This window comes from Fundulus heteroclitus, unplaced genomic scaffold (assembly GCF_011125445.2).
Source record: "Fundulus heteroclitus isolate FHET01 unplaced genomic scaffold, MU-UCD_Fhet_4.1 scaffold_42, whole genome shotgun sequence".
In the NCBI taxonomy this organism is placed as follows: Eukaryota; Metazoa; Chordata; class Actinopteri; order Cyprinodontiformes; family Fundulidae; genus Fundulus; species Fundulus heteroclitus.
Window position 1 is genome coordinate 2,585,164 of NW_023396835.1, and position 18,343 is coordinate 2,603,506.

At 44.6% G+C, this 18,343-nt stretch overlaps 1 protein-coding gene across 2 annotated transcripts; it reads left to right on the forward strand.

Annotated features, from left to right (window-relative positions):
- The first annotated feature begins 4,348 nt into the window (after positions 1-4,348).
- Positions 4,349-8,609, forward strand: LOC105918429 (tripartite motif-containing protein 16). 2 transcript variants are annotated; one of them, XM_036131269.1, is made up of 2 exons: positions 4,349-4,363; positions 6,452-8,609. In XM_036131269.1, exons 1-2 carry the CDS (start codon positions 4,349-4,351, stop codon positions 8,102-8,104), a joined length of 1,668 nt encoding a protein of 555 aa, XP_035987162.1. In that variant the 3' UTR covers positions 8,105-8,609. The 2 variants fall into 2 exon arrangements, with proteins under 2 accessions (XP_035987162.1, XP_021166777.2); XM_021311102.2 differs by lacking the exon at positions 4,349-4,363 and having other exon boundaries at positions 6,411-8,609.
- Positions 8,610-18,343: the final 9,734 nt, after the last annotated feature.

Genomic DNA, 18,343 nt, shown 5'->3' on the forward strand with positions numbered 1-18,343 from the left:
CATGGAGGCTGGTGTCCGTTCAAGCTAAAACTAGTCCGACGTTCACGCTGCTGGATTCTGACTGCATCAATCGGCTCTACGAGACCTCAGAGCGCTCTGATGCTGCGACTCCAGGGAAAGCCTTCAGTCATGCAGTGGCGACTTATGGAAGGTAGGCTGATGAATTATCTGATTCAGAAACATACTGGCCGTTGGCTCGTTGTGATTAGATTGCTGGTCAGTTAATTTTGTAATGTTTGGGATTTAACTGATGTTATGAGAGGATATCAAAACATTAGCTTACCTGTCTCCTCTCCTCTTGACGTCTCCTGGTTTTGTTTTTTTATGGAACTTCGCAGCCCAGACACTTTTCTGGCGTCATGTGGTCTTCTGTTGGTCTTTTGTCCACAAAATGAAAAAAACATACGGTCGCTTTGGTGGTTTCTTCAGATTTTAAGCTTTTAACCACAGGCGAAGGGATTCCTCATTCTTCGGCTGAGGGTGAATGAAGTAGGGCGCCTCGTATCCACAGCTTTTGTACACGGTCGATGATTAAAACACTCCTGCTCCACGTAAACCTTTCTTTTACACCCGTTACTATGACAACCTCTAACCACACAAATGATCCCGGTCTTCCTCGAAGTCATAATGACGAGTAATTTGAGACGAAGTAGCCGCATGAGCCGCTTCTCAGATAGCTAAACACTGACAGGAAGTGAGCGGGCGGAAGTCTCGCCCAAACAAACGTCAACTCGCTGCCTCCATGTTTCCGTCAAAAATAAGGTGGATATGCACGCGAGAAAGCAACAACAAAAAACCGCGTGTCAACGTCAAATAAACGCAAGCATATCGAGTTAGCAAGCATTTCAGTTTAAAGTTCTTCCAGCATCGAATATGACAGAAACAAGTTAGTTGTAACCACTGCCAAGTTAAACTTTGGTATTGAACATAAAATGGTAATGCTGCTCCCTGCTGTTACCTCAGAAATTGCCTGTTTTTGGTAGATTTTTTCCCCATAAAGAGAATTCCCTGTCAGTGGCAATAAGATTTAATTTATTATTATTGCTTTTTTTCATTTTACATGTTTAAGTTGAGCTTTACACTAAATATGTGTTACTGATAAGTGCTACAAATGTTACAACACTTTTGTTCATGTGGCAGCAGAACATTAAAATAAAAGTGCTCTTTACACTACTTTTGAATTCATTCTTGGAGTTTGTAAATACAATGCGATTAATCGCGATTAATCAGGGCGATTAATCGCAATTAAATATTTTATTCGTTGCCCAGCCCTAATTCTTTTAAATAAATGCCTTTTATAGGCTTAAAGCACTGCCTGTTTCCGTGTCCCCCAGTTTTTGTTGTGACTAGTCGAGCCGGGTCGTAACACAGGGAAACAAAGCAGATGCATGAAAAACAGTTAGAATGGCTCAGGTTATCATGAGCTATCTCTGTAGCTATGCTTCTAAAGGCTTAAGATCTATTTCTCTCACTCTGCTGAGTTCTCCTACTGTTGTCCAGTTTTTCAAATATTTGTTCTTGTTTCAACTTTTAACTTAATTTTATCTCTGTTTTTCCTCTTCATAGTTGGTACATCTCCCCTGGCATTCTGTTTAGCTGTGGAAATACCCTGGGGTGCAGATAAGATATGTTGATGCTCTCAACACCTTCCTCTTAATATAAATGTTAACCCTGTTTGCATCCTAGACATAGCTACTGGCTGAATATGTTCTGCAACTAACTGTATGTGCTCTCTTTAATCCTCTAGGCCCGAAGACAGGCTTAGAGCCTATCTGCTTGGCTGTGTTTCTTGGCTTGATAAAGTCACCTATGGAGGTAGTCTCCCATTACCCTCTTTAACATAGAGAGGATTCCTGTATCAGTGATTCTGTGTTCTTTTTGTGACTTCTCAGACCCCCAGACGGTTGTGACTGATGGCTGTTTACACTGAGCCTGGTTCTGCTAGAGATTTCTTCCTGTCCACTATCACTATAATGACTCAGCTACATGATTTTTGTAACACTCTAGTGTCATTTTCTCCTCAGAAATGGCTCAAGCAACTTTTACCCATTGCTGCTCCAGTATTGTCTGTTTCAGTTCCAATTGCCCCTACTAATTCACTTTCGGTCTTCACTCTCCCGCCCAACTTCATGCTCAACTGTTTTGCAATAATTTATATGAACAATTTCAATCTGTTTTCCGTCTGCTCCACAACACCGAAACAGCCCTTCTAAAAATCACTAATGACCTTCTCCTTGCTGCTAATTCTGGTTTATTATCCATACTCTTTCTGCTTGATCTGACAGTGACTTTTGGTACTATTTCACACAATTAAATTGCATAACTTCTCCTTTGTAGAAGATAACTGTCATGATTTGCAGTCGAGGACCAAGGTGGCAACGAGGCGGAGGCAGGCGCATGGTGAAAATGAGACTTTACTACAGGTAACTTATGGAATGCACAAGGTCAACAGGATACCACACAGGCTCGGAAACAGGGTCTCAACAGGAGCAAACAGGATTCACAACCGGTTCGGGAACAGGCTTCAAACAGGATGACCCGACAAAGGGGAAACAAACAGACGGAACTTAAATACAGCTGGGAATTAACATCAACAGGTGAGTCTGATCAACTAATTAGGTCACAGTTCGGGGATCTTGACATTCCCCCCCCCCCCCCTCCCCAAGGGCGGATATCAGACGCCCACTAGTGTCCAAGCAACAAAAAACAACCCAGTCAAGGCAGGAGGGGGTCTCGGAAGGAGGGATAGAGTCCAACAAAGTTTGGAGGCATGACCTGGGGGTAGCCCAGAACCAACCAATTCTTCCGGAGGCCGGCGGCAGAACCTTGGAAGCCAGCGGCAGAGGTTGCTGGAAGCCTCTACTGAGGCATGACGGAGGTCACTAGGAGCCTTCGCTGAGGCACGGCGGAGGCTCCACTGAGGCATGGCAGAGGTCCTCATCTCATATCGCATCCCTAAAAAATATTTTTGCTCCAATGAGAGCTGTAGATCACCTTCAGAGTTGTCCACAACCTCACCCCTTCATAGCTTTCAGACCTCCTCCACATTGCTGCACCTGGCCGTACCCTCAGATCCTCTTATCATCTCACTGTCCCCCTGCACCCCTTGTTACTATGGGAAGCAGAGCATTCAGCTGTTCTGCTCCCCAGCTCTGAAACTCACTCCCACCTGGTTTCTGTAACACAGACTCAGTACCACATTTCAAATCCAAACTCAAAATTCATCTGTTTTTATAGTAGCCTATGCACTGTGATTGCAACCGCAACTATCTTATTTTGTACATATTTTTATCCATTCATCCATTCTCCTCCGCTTATCCGGGGTCGGGTCATGGGGGTAGTAGCTTCAGTAGAGAGGCCCAGACGTCCCTCTCCCCAGCCACTTGGGCCAGCTCCTCCGGGGGAATCCTAAAGCGTTCCTAGGCCAGCTGAGAAGCATAGACCCTCCAGCGTGTCCTGGGTCTTCCTCTGGGTCTCCTCCTGGTGGGACGTGCCCGGATTACCTCACTAGGAAGGCGTCCAAGAGGCATCCTAATCAGATGCCACCTCAACTGGCTCCTCTAGCCATGAAGGAGCAGTGGCCAGCCATGGGTCCCAGGGCCCTGAGCACCCAGGGGCGCCGGCGGGAGCCCCGACGGAGCCCCAGGGGGCCAGGCCCCGTGAAGCAGCTGCCAAGAATGAGCCCCCTACTGACTTCAATAGGCACCCCCCTACTGACTTCAATAGGCACCCCTGCTCCCCAAAAACCCACCTGGAGAAGGGGGCCCTGCCAGCGGCACCACCAGCGGCCTCTCCGAACTCTTCCCCCGGCCAAGTTTTTTCAGCGACCAGACGAGCCGCTTGTCGCTTTGACTGTCGGTACACATCAGCTGCTTCCAGAATCCCACAGTCCAATAAAGTCCAAGAGTACTCCTTCAGCTTGACAGCTACCCTCACTGCTGGTGTCCACCAGCGTGTTCTGACAACCTTGCGGCCACAGCTCCGACTAGCCGCCTCAACAATAGAGGCGCAGAACATAGTCCACGCAGACTCAATGTCCCCCACCTCCCTCAGGACAGGTTCAAAACTGTCCCGGAGTTGGGAGTTAAAGCTTTGTCTCATGGAGGACCCAGACGTTCCTAGCAAACCCTCACAATAGGTTTGGGCCTGCCAGGTCTAACCGGCTTCCTCCCCCACCATTGGAGCCAGCTCACCACCAGGTAGTGGTCAGTGGAGAGCTCCGCCCCTCTCTTCACCCGAGTTTGCAAGACAAGCGGCCGCAGATAAGATGAAACAACAACAAATTTGATCAACAAAGTGAACTACGGCCTGGGATGTCCTGGTGCCAAGAGCACATGTAGACACCCTTATGCTTGAACGTGGTGTTTGTTATGGACAATCCATGATGAGCACAAAAGTCTAACAACAGAACACCACTCAAGTTCAGATCAGGTGGGCCATTCCTCCCAATCATGCCCCTCCAGGTCTCACTGTCATTGCCCACGTGAGCGTTTAAGTCCCCCAGCAAAACAAGGGAGTCCCCAGGAGGGCCACTCTCCAGTACCCCCTCCAGGGATTCCAAAAAGGGTGGGTAATGCAAACTGCTGTTTGGCACATAAGCACAAACAACAGTCAGAACCCGTCCCCCCACATGTATGCAGAGGGAGGCCACCCTCTCGTTCACTGGGGTAAACCCCAACGTACAGGCACCAAGATAAGGGGCAACAAGTATGCCGACTCCAGTTTGGCGCCTCTCACCAGGGGCAACTCCAGAGTGGAAGAATGTCCAGCCCCTCTCAAGGAGACTGGTTCCAGAGCCAGAGCCATGCATCGAGGTAAGTCCGACTATCTCTAGTCGGAACCTCTGAACCTCACGCACTTGCTCCGGCACCTTCCCCACCAGAGAGGTGACATTCCACGTACCAAGAGCCAGCTTCTGCAGCCGAGGATCAAAGTGGCAAGATCCCTGCCCTCAACTGCCACCCATTTCACAACGCACCTGACCCCTTTGGCCCCTCCTACAGGTGGTGAGCCTATTGGAAGGGAGACCCATGTCTCCTTTTTGGGCTGTGCCCAGTCGGGCTCCATGGGTAAAAGCCCGGCTACCAGGCGCTCGCCAATGTGCCTCGCCTCCAGGCCTGGCTCCAGAGTGGGGCCCCAGTAACCCGTGTCCGGGCGAGGTAACACGACGTCCATTTATGTTGCTCATCATAAGGGGTCTTTGTGCTGCTCTTTGTCCAATCCCTCACCTAGGACCTGTTTGCCTTGGGTGACCCTACTAGGGGAATAAAGCCAATGACAGCATTAGCTCCTAGGGTCAGTGGGACACTAAAACCCCTCCCGCATGGTAAGGTGGCAGCCCAGGGAGGGGACTTAGTTTTACTGTGTATTTTAATATTGTGTCTGTTTGTATATTTAACTATGTAAGGTGACCTTGAGTGTCAAGAAAGGGGCCTAAAAATAAAATTATTATTATTATTTTTATTATTATTATTATTATTATTATTATTATTATTATTATTATTATTATTATTATTATTATTATTATTATTATTATTATACATGCATGCTTGGTATGAGGATGCACAGTCAACAACACAATGGCAGTAACTGTCCACTGTGTCAACATACTCATCCAAGAGGAGTCAATACTGCAAGGCAATCACATTGATTATGGGGTGACTTTGGCATGATGGGTTATCTGACAATCAGAAGGTTGTGGGTTCGATTCCATCTTCCCCTCGCCACATGTCGATGTGCCCCTGGGCAAGGCACTTTACCCCAAATTGCCTACCGAGCTGCGTCTCGGTGTATGAGGAGTGTTGGTCTAGTGGTTAAAGCAGCGTGCTTGCACTCAGAGAAGGATGCAAGTACCCAGTTTGATCCCCAGCGCCTGCACTCTGGGTCCCTGAGCAAGACCCTTAACCCCCGAACGTTTCCCGGGTGCCGCACATGGCAGCCCACTGCTCCCCAAGGGTGATAGGTTAAAAGCAGAGAACAAATTTCGTTGTAATGTATGTTTCAATGACAATAAAGATGATATTACTAGATTGAATAAAGTGGCTTGAGATGACATGTTGTGAATTTGGCTATATAAATAAAACAGATCAACAGGTCCAATCATTGCTTAGATTTTTAGATTATGAGGTGTGTATCATGTGATGCTGAAGCAGATAAGATCCTTTCTTTTCTCCTTCAGTTATTAAGAACAAGCTCTCCCCACACATTCATACTGCTCTTCTCTGTATTCTGCATACTGTAAGAACTTGATTAACAACCCCCCCCCCCTCTCCTTTCCTGCTCTCAGGCACGCCTTGAAGCTGGTGGAGCCAACAGCTGCTGAAGGGGAAAGCTGATTGGCTGCAGCCTCTCTGCACTGACACGTGATTCGTAGATCAGAGCTCAGAGCTGTTGCTGTTTACAGGAAGTGAAACTCACACAATCACTGTGACCGAGAGGAGAAATGGAGCAGAATCAGCTGAACCGAGAAACCTTGTCTTGTTCGATCTGTCTGGATCTACTGAAGGATTCTGTAACTATTCCCTGTGGACACAGCTACTGTATGAAGTGTATTAAAAACTTCTGGGATGAAGAGGATCAGAAAGGAATCCACAGCTGCCCTCAGTGCAGGGAGACCTTCACACCGAGGCCCGTTCTGAAGAAAAACACCATGTTAGCAGCTTTAGTGGAGCAGCTGAAGAAGACTGGACTCCAAGCTGCTCCTGCTGATCTCTGCTATGCTGGACCTGAAGATATGGCCTGTGATTTCTGCTCTGGAAGAAAACTGAAAGCCACCAAGTCCTGTTTAGTCTGTCTGGCCTCTTTCTGTGAGAAACACCTTCAGCCTCATTTTGTTTCAGCTCCATTAAAAAAACACAAGCTGGTGGAGCCCTCCAAGAACCTCCAGGAGAACATCTGCTCTCGTCATGATGAGGTGTTGAAGATGTTCTGTCGTACTGATCAGAAGTGTATCTGTTATCTCTGCCCTGTGGATGAACATAAAGGCCACGACACAGTGTCAGCTGCAGCAGAAAGGACTGAGAGGCAGAGAGAGCTGGAGGTGAGACGAGAAAACATCCAGCAGAGAATCCAGGACAGAGAGAAAGATGTGAAGCTGCTTCAACAGGAGCTGGAGGCCATCAAGCACTCTGCTGATAAAACAGTGGAGGACAGTGAGAAGATCTTCACTCAGCTGATCCGTCTCATCCAGAAAAGAAGCTCTGATGTGAAGCAGCAGATCAGATCCCAGCAGGAAACTGAAGGGAGTCGAGTCAAAGAGCTTCAGAAGAAGCTGGAGCAGGAGATCACTGAGCTGAAGAGGAAAGACGCTGAGCTGAAGCAGCTCTCAGACACAGAGGATCACAACCAGTTTCTCCACAACTACCCCTCACTGTCAGCACTCAGTGAGTCTACACACTCATCCAGCATCAAGATCCGTCCTCTGAGCTACTTTGAGGATGTGACAGCAGCTGTGTCAGAGCTCAGAGATCAACTACAGGACATCCTGAGAGACGCATGGAAAAACATCTCACTGAGACTCACTGAGGTGGATGTTTTACTGTTAGCAGAACCAAAAAACAGAGCTGATTTTTTAAAATATTCACATAAAATCACACTGGATCCAAACACAGCACACAAACAACTGTTACTATCAGAGGGGAACAGAAAGGTGACAAGGACTGATCAGACTCAGTCTTATTCTAGTCATCCAGACAGATTCACGTTTTGGTCTCAGGTCCTAAGTAGAGAGAGTCTGACTGGACGTTGTTACTGGGAGGTGGAGTGGAGCGCAAGAGTTTCTGTAGCAGTCGCTTACAAGAATATCAGCAGAGCCGGAAGTGGGAATAAATGTGTATTTGGATATAATGACAAATCTCGGGCATTATATTGTTACCAAAACGGCTATGAATTTGTTCACAGTAACATCAGGACCTCCATCTCAGGTCCTGGTTCCTCCAGAGTAGGAGTGTACCTGGATCACAGAGCAGGTATTCTGTCCTTCTACAGCGTCTCTGAAACCATGACTCTCCTCCACAGAGTCCAGACCACCTTCACTCAGCTGCTACATGCTGGGGTTTTGATTTGGATCAGTGGAGACTCTGCTGAGTTCTGTAAACCCAAATAGACAGAATCCACTGAAGGTTCAATGAGTTTGATTCTGATTTTTAAATCTTCACAATTTTCTTAATTATTGTTGTTTTATGTCTAAACTGGTCAGAAATCAATCAGAGATTGTCAGCCTTTGTTTTTCTTCATCTTTGATGATCTGGTCCTGTTGGGTTTGTTAATTCCTCAATATTGTTTTCCGAAACAGCTGATCGGCACTGGCCTATTTGCTGTTTTTTCTTCGTTGTTGGAGAAGACAACAGATATAGCCTTTTAGTGGACCTGAGTTGATTTCCTGTCAAGTTGCTTTACTGCTGGTTGTAAAGTTAAAATGCAGACTTGTTTCAAACTGCTTGAATCTATTTTTGATGCCATCTCTAATAAGAGCGATGTTCAGCTGAATCTGAAGCACAAAGATACAATAGCTGATGTTTAGTTTGTTTCTAAAGTGATCAGTTAAAGGTATACTATGCAACCGGGGTTGATTTTCCAGCGAGGCTCCCCCCAGAGGGCGAAAGTAAAAGTGCACTGTCGTAAAGATGCTCAGCTGGGGTCCGTTCTTCGTACGTCGCTAACTCAGTTAGCAGGATTTCATTGTTGACGATTTGGCATGATCTTGGATCGTTTGGTTCTTCGAAAGACATCCTGCACTTGTTGTCATAGCAACATGTGCGCCAGCTTAAGCCTGCTCCAGAGCAGGCTTATTTCATGTAAACAAGATTAGATCACTGCTGTATAAGCGGAGGAGATGGAGAAGTCTGTCATAGCCATGTCCATTTTTACGACAGCAACCTGTTGCGGAAGGTGCAAGAATAATTAGCAGAGTATTTCGAATTAATCGCGTATTGCGCAATAGACAGGATCCTTTAGCGCAGCGCGACAGTGTAACTGTAGAGAGATTTGGCTGTTATAAACAGACAAACACATCATTTAACAGTGGCTTTTAAAGAGGAAAACGTGATGTTGGAGCCATAAATCTAAAATATTTAAGTTATTTGTATGATAGTTTGCTTTTTATTTTTATCATATTCAGTAAGAACAGTTGTTCGGGTCATTTTATTGTGAAGTTTAGTTTTACTTTGAAAGGCTTGCTTCCTGTCGAGCCGTATATTGTATTAGAAAAAAATATGGACGGATTATCTAGACACGAGCAATACAGTTTTACCGTGTAAACTGTGGATGACTTGGAAAAGGAAGATTTTCATTTTTTTATGGATGGAGATTTTTTTTTTTTTTTGTTAAAATTCACAGTTTGCACATGTCCTTTACTTCCCGTGTCTAAGGAATGACACTGAAATTTGGATCTCTTGACATAACAAGTGCCTTTTTATAATAAAGTGTAATAATTAAAGGCTACCATTTTGTAGAATATTCTTGTATTTCCCTTTTACTTGTCCCCATGGGAGTCCCGTGGAGGCTCTGATATAAAAGAACAAATAATATAAAATTATTAAAATGCAAAAATTCATGCTGTAGAAAGTGATAGAAACATCTACCATGGACAGTATTTACGCATTAATTTGTCTGCTGCTTTTTGCCAGCCCTCTCTCCTGGCTTTAGCAGACTTTGAGGTGTTCCCTGTCGTTTTAATTAATGACTCAAATTTGGCAAAACCTTCCATTAAAAGCTCGTGTTCTGCTTGGGAGAAAAACTGTGGGCGTTCTTTGCTGAACAGCCAATAGCAGCGTTGCTGATCATTGTTTCTACTATCGATACATTTCCCCTTTTAAACAAACGCATGAGCGCGCAGTTGTCTCAGATAACTCAATCCAGTGATACTAATCGTAAACAACAGGTGTGTTCGAAGAACCCACTTAGCCGGATCATGATTAGCCGGATGAAGTCATCTTGGATGTCTCATTTGATCTCGGATGTTTTAAGCAACGTACGAAGAACGGACCCCTGTTCTGGTTTCTCCGTCAAGCCAGGCGCGGTTGTTTTGATCTTAGCAGACAGGCGAACGCAACGAAAAGTGGAAAAAAACGGCCGCCGCGGCTGCCACCGCCTCGCCAGTTTTATTATTATTATTATTATTATTATTATTATTATTATTATTATTATATGTTGGCAAGACCCTACAGCAGCCGCCGCCGCAGCCGCCGCCGCCTCGCCAAACCGCAGCCGCCACCGCAGCCCCCGCCGCCGCCGCAGCCCCCGCCGCCGCCGCAGCCCCCGCCGCCGCAGCCCCCGCCGCCGCCTCGCCAGTTTTATTATTATTATTATTATTATTATTATTATTATTATTATTATTATTATTATTATTATTATATGTTGGCAAGACCCTACAGCAGCCGCCGCCGCCGCCGCCGCCGCCTCGCCAAACCGCAGCCGCCGCCGCCGCCGCCGCCGCCGCCTCGCCAGTTTTATTATTATTATTATTATTATTATTATTATTATTATTATTATTATTATTATTATTATTATTATTATTTTATGTTGGCGAGACGCTACCGACACCGCCTCGCCAAGCCGCGGCCGCCGCCTCGCCAAGCCACAGCCACAGCCGCCACCGCCGCCTCGCCACGGTAGCGTCTCGCCAAAATAAAAAAAAATTAAAATAATAATAATAATAATAATAATAATAACAATAAACTCGATATGCTTGCATGTTTATTTGACGTTAACACGTGGTTCTTTGTTGTACCGCTCTTGCGGTATTTCCGCAAGTGCGGTATTTCCCCCACAGACCACCAGGGCGGCCGAGAAAACCTTTGTTCGACCTGAAATGACTCATTTAATCATCCAAAACGGTATGGAACACATTAATTAACTGAAAAATGTTGCATAGTATGCCTTTAAGCATTCGCTGTCAGAGAGGAGAGGCCAAGTTTTGGTTTATTAAAAAATTAAAACAAAGAAACAAAAAATAAATAAATGGTAGCATAAAAGGAGAGGAGAGTTTGTTTAACATTGCATTCAAAGCACCTATAGGAAAAAACTAATTGTCTCATGTAATATTTGCAGAAAAAAATGCAATGAACCTGATGTGTCGCTGTATGACAATAAATGTTTCAAATGATGATGTGAAAGATTTTCAGCATTTTACCATTTTGCTTTCTGCTTTAAACAATAAACCATAAAACATCCAGTGGTGTGAAGTTCTTTCAGAAGGATCTACCTACAAAAAATCTAATCTAAGGTGTCAAGGTTTATGAGAAGATCAAAAAGACCTTTAAAGAAACGTATCATTCCTTGTACAGTGTTAGATTTGATTTATTTTACCTAAAAATAAACCTTTTATGCTTGTTCCCCTTGTTTTATTAAACACAGAATTTCAAAAGTATTAATATTTGAAGTGAATAAAAAGCAGCCAACTAAAATCTCTGTTTGTGCATCAACAGTGTGCCTAGCTGACTTCAGTCTTTGTGTTATAAATTCTACCTGACATTAACTTTTAAAAACCTGTATCTAAAATTTACTAATTGTTTGAATTTATTGAATGAATTTCTCCATTGTGAGATCAATGATGTTCAATTATTTTTTATTTTTATTATTATTATTATTATTATTATTATTATTATTATTATTATTATTATTATTAAACAGCTATACAAAAACAGGTGATGAACAAACAAACAGCCTCATGTGGTGTATAACAGCTCCATCTTGGCCCCTGGTGGTTTAACTCCTACTAAAGCCTGGGCAGGACCCAGCTCTCCTCACCCACTCTAAATTACCGTCATATGACCCATAATTTCACACACACACACACACACACACACACACACACACACACATACACACACACAGACACACACACACACACACACACACACACAGATAATGAAGTTCTAAGAATGCTTTACAACCATATAAGGACACACTAAGAAACTGAACTCTGATTAACCTTACATCTCTGCAAACACAGGCTGAAAAATAGTAATATAACATAAAATAAAATTCATGAAAGCTTCATTAATCTGTCTTATCACATAAAATCACAGTCTCAGCATTTATCTAAAACTTTGGGTTCAACTAAATAAATGTCTTAGATCCCTGCATGCACATTATTTTAATGTACATTAGACTACAGTAGTTAATCTAAACCTACATGCTAACTAAGGTCAAATTCGTCTACTCTCACTACCCACCTGAACGCCTCCTACGTGCAACTTATGCTTCTTGGATAAACCATCCATCCAAAGTTATCAATCTCTTAGTCATACTAGAAGACATTAAAGGCAGGTCGAACCTTCCAAGATGAAAAAAAAACACAACTTTTCTGAAAAAAAGAGGGAAAAAAACATTTCACGAGAGATTTTATAAAACATTGACCTTGTTGTGAGTCTGGAATAAATCCTTTTCATCCATCACCATAGAAACAATTCAAGTAAAAAAATCATCATTACTGTCATGGTCTAGGTTTTTGTTTGGACATTTTCTGCATCTGTCACCCCTTAGCCATTATCCAATCAGCCCAGTTTGTGTCCAGCCACCATCCTACCCTGGATCATCTCCACCTGTTGCCACTAGTTGGTTTTGCTCAGTCCACCTGTTTACCAGCCTGCATATAACCTCCTCAGCCAACTGTTCACCGCCTGAGCGTCTCTCTCTCTCTACCTCGCTCACCCTCACTGTCTCCTGTGTGCCCTGCTTGCTGATGCTCCAAGTTGCCGTGTCTCCTTGCTGCTTAGCTGCTGGTTCCTCCTTGGGTCCCAACGCACCTCTGTATCCTGTCAGCTGACGCTCCAAGTTGTACGTGTTTCCTTGGTGCAGCGTTGTCAATCCTTCCGTGTGTTTGCTACGCTTGCTCTGCCGGACCGCGTAGTTCTCAGGTTCTCACCGCCTGATCCGTTCGGCCTAAGTTGCACCATCGGGGCGACTGCTCATCCTGCCTGCCTACACACCTGCTGTACCATTCACCTACCTTTGTCGCCACCATTTCGACCTCTTCAATAAACTTCTTAAAACGTAACTCTGTGTGCGGCTAAATTCGGGTTTGTCAAACTCAGCTCATAGTACGTTCAGGCCAAATATGAACCCGTCGCCTGCAGAGTCTACATGAAAGAACCAGGCAAATGGACCTAGCTCCATCCACTGTGAGCAGACCACCACTCACCTGCTTAGGTGCCTCCCATGCCGCATCCGCAGCACCCGCTCCCTCAACACAAACCACCACTTCTGCGCAAACGTCGTCCTCACCTCTCCCAAGACCCAGCCTGATGCCACCACAGCCTCCCCGGTGAATCGGACCGACATCACCAGAGTCTCTCCGGTGAGTCGCCCTGAGGTCATCACGGCTGCTCCGGTGAGCCAGGCTAGATGCTGTTAATCATGTTGTCCTGCATCGCCACCCTCTGGTGGCTGGTACGCACAGGTCTGGAATCTGATGGGCCCCTGACCTCTGGCCCACCGCATCTGTCTTATGATGACCTTAACGTGCACTCATTCGAGGTTGGGAGGTCAGTGGATCCTCCTTCACATTCCTGGACTTTCCTGGTTGTATTTCTCCAATACAATCTGAAACTTACACGACAATCTTTTAGATATCAAATGTCGTGTGCTACCTGTAATTCCCGGGAGCTGACGTTGCACCCCGAAAAACTCCGTCCAGTCTTATGGAATATACCCTGTAATGAAATTAACTGAACACTCCAACAAGAAACAAACATCAAAGCTTTTTACCTATATCAATTTAGCCTGTGCACAGATTTTAGCCAATTGTTTTTTCAGAGTCCCATTAATCCTTACCACTTTCCACTGTTCCACCTTCGTCCTGTCAGGAAACCTATTTTAGAAATGTAATATTTAATTAGACACTTCATCACAATTTCTTTGTCTTCTCCTTGCACGGGCCTCATCCTGCAAAAAATGTGTGCAGCACACACAAATACTTTAGACCTCTGGTGGGGACCTCCATGTCTGTATAATCAAAAATTAGTTAATGCGGTTTTGAAATAAAAGTACATTTATCCTGTAAGAATTTCAGCATGCTCTTTTAGATTAAAAAATTACCATACATTGCACCACTTGACACAAAACTTCTCAGCACGCTGTATGTCACGACTCTATTAAACTCTGTAACCTCAGAGGTCCTACTCTGTGTGCTGCGAAAAAGTTCCTGTTTTTGATCTGAGAGAAAACACAAACCCCCATCGGGTCATTTTATAGCATCTTGTAGTCCCCTTGCAATGAATTCCTCGCTTTGTTTATCTACAAGAGATCCCATCCTCATATTAAACAGCACTGCATCCAACCTTTCGCATCATTTGACATGCACTTTGTCCAACACATACTAAACCCCTATGTTGTTCACCTATCTTTCTATCAAGTTATTACAAATCCTGATCTAGTTAACCCCAACACGAGATATGCGGCTTTCAATCCCTAACTACATCCCTAACTATCCTGCCTGACACACCAATGATTTTAAACTACTGTTTAAACAGGGCCTGCAATAGAACTAGCTTAGATATGGATTAAGTTACCCTCTGTTTTTCTAGTTTATCCAGTTTTTCTATTTTATCCCTTTCCCCCCTTGTAACAAAAATAATTTTGTTACAAAAACGTAACTGCAAATGCCTATCAGTATTGAAATAGGAAAAACACTGGCTTATATCCTAAATTCAAATCAAAACATTATTTGAGTGTACCCTGCAATGTATCTGCAAGGGGTCCTTCAAAGATGGCGTAAGATCAATGTAAGCATAGTGCAATGACAACTGCAGCCTGACAGTCTCTGTCACACGCAGCAGTTCGACTCTGTGAAAATCCTATATTCGTGACCAGAGTAAATACCAGATATTCCTGCGTAACTAACACAGCCCAGGAAAGGTACATATTCTGGCAATTTACAATTTATCTGTACTAACCCTCAAAACATACTACATCAAGATGGTGTTGCTGGGCAAAGGACATGTAAAACATTGTTTATAACCTGAATAAAACACCTAGTAATATAGAAAATCCTGGTGAACATCTGGTATATCATAGCTGGCAACTGTTATATGTAAAATAGAAAAATCTCAATACTTGTGAGCTAATAAGAAATAACCTGACAAATTTGTGTAACCTAAAATGTGTCCCCGGTAATGAATCGTATTTGGTTTAAAAACAGAATGTGTATCTCAGGGCACATCTGTGCATACCAGAGAAGACCTTGTGTGTAGTAAACCTGTCACCCCAGGAAGTTCCCAACCCCCATTTTGCAAATTTAGGACATGCAGTTGTTAACCAGAGAGACATTTCCACCCAGTGAATCTCCTGCTCATAATTGTAATGGTAAAGCACACCTTCTGCTGTTTAATTATGTACATAACAGAAAAGTGAATGAACATGAGTATATTTTCAAAACTGCAAACTTGTGCATTGGGATACACTCAATTCGGCTGCCTTAAGAAATGTTTAACCACCTCCTGATCCATCTGCCTAGGAGCTTAAAGATGGAGAGAAAGAAAAAATATGAGAACACAGGCCATCCAGATCACATCCCATTAAATTTGTTCAGTAGTATATGGCTAGAAATAACTGTCTGTGTTTTACCTTAAAGATGTTTGTTACCAGTCTGTGTGGCTCCGGAGATGGACCCAGATTGACATGCAACAGATCAGGCAAACAGGAGATCGGAGTTAAGACTTCACATTCAAGGCTTCCATGTGTGGAGCTCTACATTTCTTCCCCCATGTGTTGCAGTGGTTCGCTGTAATGTCTCTGCGACACACCTCAGTGACAAAGTCTCCTTTTCACAACTAAGAATCTGATGAATCAAGTGGCTCCAATATGTGCAGAAAGTTCATACAGTCATTTCCCTTGACAGTTTGGGATCAGCACTGTTGATGGGTGTTGGCCACTTTTCCAGGGTGCGTAAACATTGTTCATGGGAGCGTTATCCCCTTGCTGGGGCACTGACCTTCTGGAGGTGAGGCCATACTGGGACTTCATGCCAGGCTGACGTGCTGGTGTGAATCAACTTCTTGCCCAGTGCCTAGCTTGACCACAGCTGAAGCAGATGTCTGTAGGTGTTCGAAAAGTTCCAACATGTTCACCTTGTCTTTTCGGTCCTCTGCTCCTTCCCCCATGTCTGCTGATTGCCACAATGCCATTCGGGTCCATGCTGCAGAACCCACAGACATGTAATGAACTGAAGGACATAAAAAACAGGAGGAGGTAGCCCCCCCCCTCCTTGAATTAAATTGGAGACATTGCTTAGTGCAATCTACTGCTTACTGTTACTCCCTCTCTGCGTTGTTTCCAATAACTGTAAGTGTAGTATCTTTTAGTAATTAACAAACACAATCGTTGTCTTACTCCTCTCCTTTTGAGCCACATGCAAATGGTGTATCAAATATTGTCCCAGCGAGCGTATCAGGATTTAAATTCAGCAGCTGAGATACTGAAGAGGACACGCTTTTTAACATTATTACTCTAAATAATTCACCCAAATTGGACTGATTTGTTTTAGGATCCACACCTATGTGTTCGATCCATCCTACTGATTTTCCCGGTAGATGTTGTGAATCCCAGTCAAACTTAGGAAGCTCTGCTAAAATAAATAAAACAAAATGTGTAACTCCTTGCGGAGGTTACACAGCTTTCTTACCAAGGAAGAAAGTAAAAAAAAAACACTAAAGTTACATCCTAAAATGGCTCTAAAATCAGTGTTGTGCCTCTGTTTACAATTTTTTAAATTCAGCCAGCCACGATTGATCACCAGCAACAATGTTGAAAAGTTTATTCACCAGAAATTGCATATCACCAAATGAACAAAGAAAAGATTCCTCGGCTCCTAAATTACTTTGTAACAAGGACATTTGCATTTTGGTAGATCTTTGAAAATGTGGTTACATATACTGAATAATCTGGGGACCGTCTTGTAATTATCCCGTAATATTTTCCGTTTCTACTAGTTTCTGCCGCTCTGCAATTTCAGTATCTATAATAAAATGAGTCAAGCCATTGTCATGGTTGAGTTTTGGTTTGGCTTTGTTTTTCTGTTATTTTCATTTTTTCATTTCTTTTGGGTTAGGTTTGACTTTATTTATTGTTAGTTTTTAGTCATCAGTTATTTTCTGTCAATTTTCACTTCACCTCCTCAGCAGTCAGTCACACCTGATAATCATTTGCTTGTTAATTAGCCAGACCCTTGTTCCACCTGTTAGTGCTCTATTTAAACATCCCTCTGTCTTCTGTTCAGCACTGGGCCGTCTTCTGCTATCCACCACTCCATGCCAGTCCCTCTGTAAGTCTTTGTGTTCTACTGTTCGTTCCTGGAGAAGCTCTGCTCTTTGTCCAGGTGTCTTCTGTGAATTGCTAACCTGACAAGCTGCTCTGGTGAAGCCCTGCTCTGTATCCTGGTGTCTCCTGAGAACTGCTAACCTGTCAAGCTGCTCTGGTGAAGCCCTGCTCTGTGCCCTGGTGTCTCCTGATAACTGCTAACCTGTCAAGCTGCTCTGGTGAAGCCCTGCTCTGTGCCCTGGTGTCTCCTGATAACTGCTAACCTGTCAAGCTGCTCTGGTGAAGCCCTGCTCTGTGCCCTGGTGTCTCCTGATAACTGCTAACCTGTCAAGCTGCTCTGGTGAAGCCCTGCTCTGTGCCCTGGTGTCTCCTGATAACTGCTAACCTGTCAAGCTGCTCTGGTGAAGCCCTGCTCTGTGCCCTGGTGTCTCCTGATAACTGCTAATCTGTCAAGCTGCTCTGGTGAAGCTCTGCTCTGTGCCCTGGTGTCTCCGGATAACTGCTAACCTAACTAGCCGCCCTGAGCCCTGGTGTTGCTATGAGGCCTTCTAGCCGAGCAGCACCTAGCGAGTGTGGACTCTCTCTCTCCGGGCCGTCAGCTCCTGCCATCACCTACATTCCTGACCTTCTGCAGTCCTGTACCTCCGGTCTTCATCATCCAGCATACCTCATTTAAATAAACACTTAAACTTTAGACCTGTGTGCGCTTCCTGAGTTCGTCGGTAAACAAAACCCTGATAGTACAGCCCAGTCAAAAGATGAACTCAGGAACCACATGGGGCTTACCTGCAGGGGTTGACGACCCTGAGATCCTCGCATATGTGCAGCTGTGCAAACGCCAGATGAAGGAGAGATATGCCAAGATGGCTTCTGCCCGGGACCCTACACCAACTATCCGGGCTGACTCCACTCCCCTGGTGGTCCACATGGACGTTGTTACGGCTACCTCGGAGCCCAGTGAGGGCGGCCGCTCAGCCTCACGTCGTCTCGGTCATCACCTCCATGACTCGCAGCTAGCCCCCCGAGTGAGGCTCATCGTTCCACCTAGCAGAGCCCCACGCATTAAGGAGAGCCAGCTGTGGGA